General features: G+C 41.1%; 1 protein-coding gene across 1 annotated transcript in view; it reads left to right on the top strand.

Annotated features, from left to right (window-relative positions):
* The first annotated feature begins 1,470 nt into the window (after positions 1 to 1,470).
* Positions 1,471 to 11,380, top strand: part of KCTD16 (potassium channel tetramerization domain containing 16) — a 256,798-nt gene continuing 246,888 nt past the window's right edge. The window contains exons 1-2 of the mRNA XM_032404450.1: positions 1,471 to 2,370; positions 2,731 to 3,886. Of these exons, the coding sequence (XP_032260341.1) occupies positions 3,055 to 3,886 (832 nt within the window). The 5' untranslated portion in view covers positions 1,471 to 2,370; positions 2,731 to 3,054. The remainder of the gene's footprint in view (positions 2,371 to 2,730; positions 3,887 to 11,380) is intronic.

Raw genomic sequence — 11,380 nt, 5'->3', positions numbered from 1 at the left:
GGTGTACTGGCCCATTCTGCTAAAAATAAAATGAAACATTTGCTTATTTTTAACTACAACTAAGCCCGGTACTTACTAGGCATGGACTCAGACTTACTTTTTCCTTTCTCCTGTGCCAACGAAATTTTTATTTGTCATCACGGTGAACAGTGTGTGTGTGGTCATACTTAAACCAATATAAAAACTTTAAAACCAGGAAGTATCTAACTTTTGGCTGGGGTAAATGGTCAGTTACAGATCTGCACTGATAGCTTATGGACACTAGATGGCGATATAAGTGCACCAAATAATAAACATTCCCTTGACTGGTCCAGCATTAAAATCCCAATGATTGAGGCCAGAACAGGTTAATACATTAGTTAAAGAAACAAAGTCAAATATAATCAGGTGTGTTGGAGTGTTAGCTAATATTCCATATGTGTTCAGTAACCTGATACTCATTGAAAGAAAAGATTGTTAAACTAAAAATTAATTTATCCTGCTGCTGAGTCTACCTGTAAGCTAATTCTTGGGGCAAGAGTTGGCAATAAACACATGATCCCTTAAAATGTATCTAATTCATACTTTCAACTCCATTTTTGGCTTTCACTTTTGAAAAAAATAGCAATTATTTGGGATGGAGTGTGCCTCACATGTATTATTCATAGATGAAATACTATATTCTGATTAGGAGGGTGAGTCCTAAGACACTGGCATTTTAAAGGAGGAATGGTCGACTTACTGTAAGCTGTTGGCTGGGCCATTATTGACTGGCAGGATCAACTGGAAGCACTTTGTTAGTGGATTAGGTTGCCCTGGAAATGCCTTCCTGAAACTCTAATGATGCACTTAAGGAAGCCCTCTGGGACAGGAGTAAAATGTCTCTTAGCCGGGCGTGTCTTCCACCAGAGTCCTCTTGGGATGAGTTGGGAGGGGGCTGGGGCATGTCCAAAGAGAGGCTCAGGAAAGACACAGCCCCAGAAAAAGGTTGCAGGTAACAATTTCTTGCAGGTAAGCTGAGATAATGACTTACTGATGTCAGCTGTGGGCTTTCTGAGCGTACTATTGCCTTCGCGTATTCTTTGGAAAGAGCATCATTAATTCCAGAGAGACTGTATTTATTTATTCATTTGCTGGGGTTGGGGTGGCACAGGGATGGAGAAGAAGTGGGGCGGGGGCGGGGGGAGAGGGCATCTGAAGGAAAACATGGTTTAATCCCCTTTGCTTTTAAGGAAAACCCCTTTGTAGCTTGAACATTGGGGTCATTCGGTGTGCTTTCTTCTTCTTTTTTAAAAAAGCCTATATGGAGGCGAAATTTGCCCTTCAGCAGAAATTCAGTGCCTGTGCAAAGGGTTTGTTTGTAGATTTTTCAAATGCAAAATCACTTGTGTTTCTGTCACCGCTGGGGTGGGGGGTTATTTCTGGGGAAGGGTGGCGTTGGTGGAGGTGTAAAAGGCAGGAGGCAGGCAGAAAAGGCAAGGCGAAGGCCGCGGCAAACTCCAGACTCGCGGGCAGGACGCGGAGGGAAGTGGCCGCGCGGCGCCGCGTCCCCGCCCCCAGCCCGGAGCCGGGCAGTCGCGTGCCACGGCCGGTGCGCCGCGTCCCCGTGCAGTCCTGGCGACCTGTCACCGAGGACGACGTGACTCGGAGCTGCCTCCGCTTTCTCCAAGCCATATTCCTTTAAGATGATGTAATAGTCATTTCCCTGGATGGTATCTTGCCTGCACTGCTGAAACAACAGCCTCCGAACTGCACTGGGAACTGTGGAACCACCCAGCTCCGCCGCCCGCCGGAGAAGCCCGAGCCCGAGCCCCCTGCGGCCCCTCTGCGCTGCGGCGGCCGGGCTCCCAGCGGCTCCCACCTGCATGGGAACATGGGAGTCCGTTTGCCCTTGCCGGCAGGTGGGGTGGCTACCCGGGACCCCAGCAGGGCACATCTAGCTGGCTTTCTTTCTGCTTCTGGGCTTTCTGAAAAGCTTCTAAGTCCCAGTACCTCTTCCAACTCTCTTCTGTTTTAAGGATTCTTTCTAAAGGTTTGATTTTTTTTTTCTTCCCCTTTTTACTGGAGAGGCTTTGGTTGGATATTTTTCTCTGCCTTGCTTCTTCAACCCAACCACCTCTCATCACGCTTTAACTTTTCTGTGACTTGTTTCAACTTGACATTGGGAGTGAATACATACCTATATACATACAGACAAATACACATTTATATAAATATTTACATATATCTATATAAAATTATTTTCTAAGAGCACATCTCTCTGGCACTTTTCATTGATACCTCTGTCCTTTACCTCTTTGGGATTTGACAAGCTCGACTCTGGCTGTGGATTCTGATTCCTTTGCAAATGGGTATTTCTTCACAGGAACTGGGTTTCCAGCACTCACTAAGGTAAGTTCTGAGACTTATTGCTTTTCCTGCCCAGCTTGGAGAAAAAAAAAAAATCCCCTTTTGAAAGTTGAAAATCATATATTCCTTTTTAAAGCAGAAATACCAATAGAAATATTTTTAATACTAATTGCTGGAGACAGAGGCTTATGGATAAACATGTAGACACAAAATAGCTTGAGAGAAGCTACAATTTAGTTGAAGAATGGCTGAAATCAGTAGTTCCAGGGCTGCTTATGTAAAATAATCTCTCCCTCCCTCCCTCCCTACTTCCCCCTCTCCCTCCCTCCCCTCTCTCCAGTGGTGTCTCTTTTTCTGACTCATGCTGGGTTTGAGGAAATAATTTTCTCTCTTTTCCTTCAGACAGACCTCTGAGTAACTGGGGACTTGGCCTGCCTTGCCTACTGAGCTTGGGGCAGATCGGATGGAGATGAGTTGGTTATATTCTATGAAGTAATAGCTCACCACCAGCCAGGGTTTAAACTACTTTTGCAGCATCACTTCACCTGTGGACTCTTCTAAATTTTGCTTCCTTGGGGGAAAAAAAAAACTGGGGTAAGAGAAGGTCGTTTTTAACAAGTTAGCATCCTTCTCCCTCTTTGATAAGTTGATGCAAAGGATAAGGCTGTGACTCCACTGGATTTCACCTTCAAATCAAAATAGGAGAAGAGCAAGAAGAAAGGGACAATGGCTTTAAGTGGAAACTGTAGTCGTTATTATCCTCGAGAACAGGGGGCTGCAGTTCCCAACTCCTTCCCTGAGGTCGTGGAGCTGAATGTCGGGGGTCAAGTTTATTTCACCCGCCATTCCACATTAATAAGCATCCCTCATTCCCTCCTGTGGAAAATGTTTTCCCCAAAGAGAGACACGGCTAACGATCTAGCCAAGGACTCCAAAGGAAGGTTTTTCATTGACAGAGATGGATTCTTGTTCCGTTATATTCTGGACTATCTCAGGGACAGGCAGGTGGTCCTGCCTGATCACTTTCCAGAAAGGGGAAGACTGAAAAGGGAAGCTGAGTACTTCCAGCTCCCAGACTTGGTCAAACTCCTGACCCCTGATGAAATCAAGCAAAGCCCGGACGAATTCTGCCACAGTGACTTTGAAGATGCCTCTCAAGGAAGCGACACGAGAATCTGCCCTCCTTCCTCAGTGCTCCCTGCGGACCGCAAATGGGGCTTCATTACAGTGGGCTACAGGGGGTCCTGCACTATGGGCAGAGAGGGGCAGGCAGATGCCAAGTTTCGGAGAGTTCCCCGGATTTTGGTTTGCGGAAGGATTTCCTTGGCAAAAGAGGTCTTTGGAGAAACTTTGAATGAGAGCAGAGACCCTGACCGAGCCCCAGAAAGATACACCTCCAGATTTTATCTCAAATTCAAGCATCTGGAAAGGGCTTTTGATATGTTGTCAGAGTGTGGATTCCACATGGTGGCCTGTAACTCCTCAGTGACAGCATCTTTTGTCAACCAGTATACAGATGACAAGATCTGGTCAAGCTACACTGAATATGTCTTCTACCGTAAGTACAAAGGGTTCTTTTGATTTTTCATCTGTATCAATTCTCTTTACAGTTGTTTATGGTCTGCATGTTCAGTCAGTGTCTAAGGAATACCATTTGGGATTTTTTTAAACTCCTGAGGTATAACTAGAGTATTAGAGGTTCTAAATCAGGTCTCACATCTTATCTAAGGCAACTTTTATCTGTTTTATCAGTAACATCAGAGAATATTCAAAGGTCTATGCAAATGATATTGGTTTAGGTAATTTGGGGATTGGAGGCAGACATGTATGTCTGTTTGCCAGATATGGGATTGTGAGGAGAAGACGATGGCTGGAACTTGGCTGTTGGTCCATGGGAGGTTAGCAGACTCTGAGTGGATGAGGTGGTGCTGTCCATTCTTTATTTTTTTATTTTTTTAATTAATTAATTTTTTAATGTAGTGTTCCATGATTCATTGTTTTCATGTAACACCCAGTGCTCCATGCAGTACGTGCCCTCCTTAATACCCATCACCGGGCTAACCCATCCCCCCACCCCCCTCCCCTCTAGAACCCTCAGTTTGTTTTTCAGAGTCCATAGTCTCTCATGGTTCGTCTCCCCCTCCGATTTCCCCCCCCTTCATTAGCGCTCACCATAGCACATACCCTCCCCAGTGTCTATCACCCAGCCACCCCATTCTTTGATGTGAACTTTGGGACCTGTTAAGCCAGTTGCTGGAGACTTGCTTTCATCAGGGGCTCTGAGAACACAAATGGCTGTTGGGCAGAAGGATGTGGTCTCGGATAGGTAGACGGCACTAGGTAGACGGCAGCATAGGCTGACAAAAGACCCCCGGGCTCCCCTACCACGTCTGAGATTCGCTTTTATAGCCTTTACAGGTCTGCTGTTTGATTCTTTAGCATTTTGTACTGAGACTTGAGTTGCACTGCAGACTTAATTAAACTGAACTTCATGTGAGAGCCATCCAGAAGGAACTAGATCTTTGAGAACTGTCAGTCACAAGCAGGTATCTTCAGACACCTGAGGTGATAGAATTACTGACATAAAAGGAAATCAAGGGGGGAAAAAAGGCATGGTAACAGTTGTTCTGGAGCTTTTTAAGTAAGCGTTTCTTAGAGGTCAGTCCATTGGCTTACATGACGACTTACGCTACAGATTGCTTTGTTTTATGAAATGGCATCGTTCTAAATAAACCATCAGCCATTGATCTCTGAAGGGAGAACAGTAAATCAGTCTGTAAAGTTTAGTGCTTGGTTTAACAGTGGATTTTCAACAGGACCCGGGAGTTGGGTAAAGTGTATTCCATAAGAAATGTTTCCATGTTAGCATTCAGTTTCCTCTCATTCTAAGGCAAATCCATAAATTTGGGGATTAAAATGTCTAAGTTTTTTTTTTTTTTTTTTAAACATAAAGGGACAACTGAATTTCTGGGACTGATTTTTGCCTACGGTTGTGTTTCTTCATGTGGAGATGGTGCTGGAAACAGTGGTAAAGAGGCCAGTGGCAAGCTGAGTTGTTCTGTGCTGGGGTATCACCCATTAGATTTTTAGAAGTGAGGACCCATGGATTGTGTGGAAAGGACAGCCTGCAGAGGAAAATGAAGCCAGCTATCAGTTCAGGAACATACTGATGTGTAATAACAAGCATTATTTGGTCCAACAACCCTATCAATGGCCTTTATCTATAATCTATATCTTCCTCGATGCTGGAGCTTAGTCACCAGATACTGCTTTCTTTCTTTGGGTGTAGAGATAAGACTTTAGCTTTTTAGCCTTCTGTGAAGGAATCTGACATTATCTGTAATTCTGTAGAAAAAATATCTGTTCCTAACTCTTTTGGAAAAATGTATCTTAGAAAGAGTTCAAATCTAGTTTTGTGATATTTACCTTGTTCTCCAATTTCTAATAAAATAGCACCTTGAGAAGCTTTAGGCAAATAAATGAAAACATACCAACCATGACCCCCGCCCCCCAAAAGGACCACATTAGATTTCTATCACTTGCTCATCTAAATGAGATCCAGAATCTGACATGTATTTCCCTGCTAGCTCAGTAATATTTGTGTGTTCATTAAAGACTCATCCGTCTAACACTATGTCCTCTTTATATTGCTCTGAACAGGTTCTGCTCTGCTGATCATATAATTGCTTCCTTCTTGGTTGGGTTGCTGAGAGGTTGCTGAGGAGCAGTTTGCTCTCCATCACTCATGGACAGGCTAGCACAAACACAATGCAACTTCATATTGCACAGCATATATATTTTATGTGATATACTTCCCTTTGTACCTAACATTCAGAGCTAAGTATTAACTCTTCCTCTGTCTTAGGACCAATAAAACTGACAGCTGGCTTTCTAGGGTGCATAACAGCTTCTGTGCAGACGTTTAACCATAATTATTTAATTAGAAGCTGCCAACTGTGCCTATATAAGCATTAATTCATCAAGCTGTTGTGCTCGGGTTCATGGGCTGAAACTATGGGAGGTGATCTAAAGCAGGGAGTTGACTCTGCAAAGATGCTCTTCATCCAGCCCTAGCCCTGCCCAGCCCTGCCTTGTGCTGCCCAGCATGGAGCCCCGGTGTGCACTGTGTGAGCAGAACACTTGGAACCACCACCTGCGAGATTGGAATGGGCAGCATGCGTCCCCAGGAGCATCTCTACATCCTTAAATTAAAAAATCAAAAAACAACCAACCACCCAGCTAACCAGCAAACAAAAAAAGATGCTCTTCACAGAGAAACTCAACTTCCTCCTTGGTTGAAAAAATTTTATTGTATATACAAACTCCTTAGATCCAAGGAATTTACTCCAAGCAATCAGACTCTTCTAATAACCTGGGGATAATACAAAGTCATTTTGCCTGGATCCATATCACAGTAAAAAATGAATAATGAGAAATGAATACATTGCATAGGGTGGTTGACAGTCATGGGGAGAGACCCCCTTCTTTCCATTTGCCTCATTTTCTTCCAAGTTTTCCAAAGGGAAATTGAAAGACCAAAATCTCCCTGTCATTCATTAATAGGTTAGATTCTTGCCTCATTTAATCTTAATGTGGACCTAGAATTGATGGTCAACATCATGTAGACTGTTTAGTTAATGTAGAACTGTGAAGAGTTAAAGTCAACAGGTGTTTGTATATGTTTAAGAGGGTGATAAGAAATGTGTTTGTCTACATTGCTTACCATAATATGATATGTGAGATGCTATGGATTATGATTCACTTATCAGCAACCAGGAAAATGATTGATGTAGGAACATAGAAAAGAAATATCTAAAAAAAAGAAAAAAAGAAAAAGAAAAGAAATATTTAGCGGTGCCTGGGTGGCTCAGTCAGTTAAGCATCCGACTCTTGGTTTCAGCTCAGGTCCCGATCTCGTGGGTCATGGGATCGAGCGAGCCCCATGTCAGGGTCTACACTCAGCAGCAGTCTGCTTGGATATTCTCTCCCTCTGCCCCTTCCCCCAATCTCTCTCTCAAGTAAATAAATAAATCTTAAAAAAAAAAAAAAATATCTGGCTAGGAGTGCCTCACAAAGCATTTTAGATATGTCCTTTGTTTAAATTTAAAACAATGAGAAGGTACCTTTTCTTCTCTACCACCCCACTAGCTAAATAATTACCTCTCTTTTCTCTTGAAGCATTACATAGAAGGCAGTATCACAAACATCAGAGAATGCCTTCTTGACTCACCTGTAAATGTAATGGGAGCTGAGTAATCTGGATAAGAGAAGTCCTGATTTTGAACCAGATACCAGGCTATTCATACCACTTAGGAGCAAAATCACAGGTGCATAGAAATAAATGAACCTGCTATTTAGAGCCATCTTCCAATGCCCGAGAGTGAGAAGATTGTTCTCGGTTGGAGAGAACTATACACATTTTTAAAATCCTACCCATTAGTGAGTTACTTCAGACAAATGCCTGAAACACTCAAATTCAAAGGAATTTGCCTCTAATTTTACTGCGACAACATGACAAGTAGGGAGTTTAATTCATAGGACGCATACTCCAAAAACACACACTCTGAGTTCTGTGAATTATAGTAGAGACACCAACTCATTGCCTTTTCAACAAATTGCTGCTTGTCAGTGCATTTTAATCTTCTCTTTACTTCATTTCCTTAAAGATTGTTTCCACAAAACTCTCTAAATTGTTTTATGTACTGTTAACCTTAAAAATTAAGCTGCTAGTTTTTTTACCAGCAAAAATGGGTTTATTTGGGAATAGTAGAAAATTGCAATTCAGGATAAGCAAGTTAAAGCAAAGCCATAGGCAAGACAAAGAACAAAGGAGAGAAATTCTCTTTTATGGGGAGGGAGGCATTGAGCAGGGCTGTTATAAACAAAAAGCCCATTGGAGTAAACTGGGAGTTTGCAGTATACTGGCTTTTCATTGGCTCAGTTGTGACGGTCTCTTATTGGCTGGGCTGTTGCCGGGGGAGTAGACAAACTTTCTTCCTCCTGTGGGGCAGTAAAGTGGAATGGACTTGCAAGGTCTCTCTCTTCCTGTTGGGTCTGCAATTGATGACAGGTGGTAGGGTGTGAGAGTTTCCCTTTCTGGGATCTGGATTCCACTTTGAATGAGGTTTCCTTTTTAAAATTTTCACGGTACACAGTACTTCAGGGCTGTTGAATGAGATGGGGGGTTGGAGATAAGTCAATCAGAAAATGAATTCTCAGAATTCAACTGCATGACTTTGTTTTGGGAAGAGATACACAGCTGTGACTGCTGTGATTAACCTACCCAACAATGACTTTGGAAACTTCAGTAAGAGGGTATGTTCTTAATAGGTAGAAATGCAGCCATCCTGAAATGATTCTAGCTCTTTTTCTACTGTTTATTTGAAAGATACCAATGATAACTTCTATTTTTATTGCTCATAGAGTATGATGTTGGTATGTTCAAAATGACGTAGCAGAGCAATGTAGTGAAAATGGTGAAGGTTTGGTTTTTACCACCACCTACATCTCCTCTTTCTGTGTTGTTTTTCTGTCTTCTTCACCTTAGAGACTTTTTAGTCCTGTTTTAGTCATTTCTGCTTCCTGTTCTTTCTCTCCATTGTCAGTAAAAATTCTCTTCTGCCGTATATTTAGAATACTTTCAAGGCATGGTATACTTTTCTCAGGGGTTTTGGTACATAAGAAACCTTTTGATAGTTGTAGATCAGGTGACTTAGTATCCCAAAAAGAGTGTTCTTAAGACATAAGGCTTCTTAATATATAATTTAAAAATATAGCACAATTTGCACAAACAATGAATCATGGAACACTATATCTAAAACTAATGATGTAATGTATGGGGATTAACATAACAATAAAAAAAAAAATATAGCACAATTTAAATATAAGGCTTCATCATGAGGTTGAACTGGACCCATGCTTGGGCAGATATGAAATGACAAAGGGCAGGTGTATGGTTATAATTTTTTTTTAATCTCTTTAAGGTGCTGTGCTTTGAGTATGGGGCTCAATATAGGAGTGATATAAGCATGCTAGTGAAATATTTTATTACAGTATTTTCACTTTCATGCCAAACAAGATATGTTGTTACCTGAGCCCAGTCCCTTGTATGATTCAGGTACTTTCTTCCTAGGTCTTGAATTTAGCAGCACGAGAAGTGTCAGTATGTGGGCAGAATGGGGAGGAGGTCTCTGAGATTGCCCTTAAGTGCCTCAATATGTTAAAAAATATATATACAACTAGAAAGAGAAGACCAAATGTCCCTGGAAGCCTAATGAGGTTTAGGTCTTATCAAAGAAATTAGAAAAGGAAAGAGCTGAGAATATGCCAAAAAGCTCCATTTGGAAGCCCTCCAAGCATGAACAACGGTGAGGAGTGACTGTGCACAGGGGAAGTGTGCATCCAACATATAGAAGAAAGTTCTTCAGAAATGGATACATGGATGCTCAGTTTCTGTGTCATAACTGACTATTGCTCTTTTTCTTTGTTTTTTGCTATAGCTTTCCTCAAATAGTGCATTTCTTGGCAAGTCAGTGAAAAAAACTTCATACAGAAATTTTCAAATGCATCCAAATGTAGACACCCAGTTCCAATAATTACAATTAACATTACAAGAGCAATCTTGTTTTATATATATTCCTACCTACTCTCCCTTCTGTCTGCACATTATTTTGAAGCAAATTTCAGACATCAATCATTTCATTCATCCACAGATACAGTACTGTATGTTTCTAAAATAAAACAAATTAAAATAAAATATAACACAATACCATTATCACATATAAAATTAGTAATTCTTTAGTATCATCTAATATCTAATTGATGTTAAAACTTTTGATTTTGTTACAGTATTTTCTTAAAGTTGGCTTATGAAATCAAGATTCAAATAAGGTCTATCCATTATCTTTGATTCCTGCTTCTTTTTTCATTCAAAATTAAAAAAAATATTGCATTTATCCCATATGCAACCAAGTAGCAAAATGTATATCTTAAATCTCTTTTAATTTCTCCTTCCCTCCCTCCTTTCCTCTTTATCTTTCTTTCTCTTTTTCTCTTTCTTCCTCCCTCCCTCCCTCCCTTCCTTCCTTTTTTTAAATCAATTTATTTGTTTGAAGAAACCAAATTGTTTGCCATGTTCAATATTCAGCTTTCTGGGTTTTACTGATCCATCTCTATGATCTTTGTGATGTCATTAAAACATTTTTTTCCTGAACCCTATATTTGTGAATTTGTTAGATCTTGATTCTAGATTCTAGAGACTCAATGGGACTCATGTTCAGTATTTCTGGCAAGAAATCTTTATAAGTGATGGCAAGTCCATTTTTTACATTATTGAAGCATAATAAACATAGAGTATTATATTAGTTTCAAGTTTACAAAATAATGATTCAACAATTACATTACTCAGGGATCATCATGATAAGGGTACTCTTAATCCCCTTTATCTAGTTCACCCAAGGCAAGTCCATTTTTAACTTTTAATGTGCTTTGGAAGGCAATAAGAAACCACTATTTTTCTTTCCAGTTATTCAAAAACTATCTATTATTCCCTTGCTGTTCTTTTTTTAAGATTTATTTATGTATTTGAGAGAATGGGAGGGCGGTGAAGAAAAGGGAGAGAGAGTCTTAAGCAGGCTCTGCGTGGAGCATGGGGCCCAAAGCGGGGCTTGATCTCATGACCCTAGGATCAGGACCTGAGCCATAGTCAAGATTTGGATGCTTAACTGAGTATGCCACCCAGATGCCACTCCCTTGCTATTCTTATCATTAAAATGGGCCAACATCGTGGGTGCAGTGAGCCTACCAAGATGTGCAGCGGGTCCTGTAGACTGGGAAGAAGAATCATTTGGGGTGGGGAAGTTTCCCTCCTGGCTATTCAAATTTTATATTCTGGGATTCTTTCAACTGTGCTTAACTCCAATGACTGAACTCATTATCTGTAAACCTCCTGTCTTCTTGTGCTCCTTCTCACAATAATTGGCATCATCAGTCACTCATTTCCCCAGGGAAGAATGGAACCTAGGTGGCATTCCTGACTCTTCCTTCTTCCCAA

The sequence above is a fragment of the Phoca vitulina genome, unplaced genomic scaffold (assembly GCF_004348235.1).
Source record: "Phoca vitulina isolate PV1807 unplaced genomic scaffold, GSC_HSeal_1.0 scaffold6, whole genome shotgun sequence".
NCBI classification, from domain to species: Eukaryota; Metazoa; Chordata; class Mammalia; order Carnivora; family Phocidae; genus Phoca; species Phoca vitulina.
Note: the sequence above shows the minus strand (reverse complement) of the source record. Positions and strands in the feature narration are given on the sequence as shown.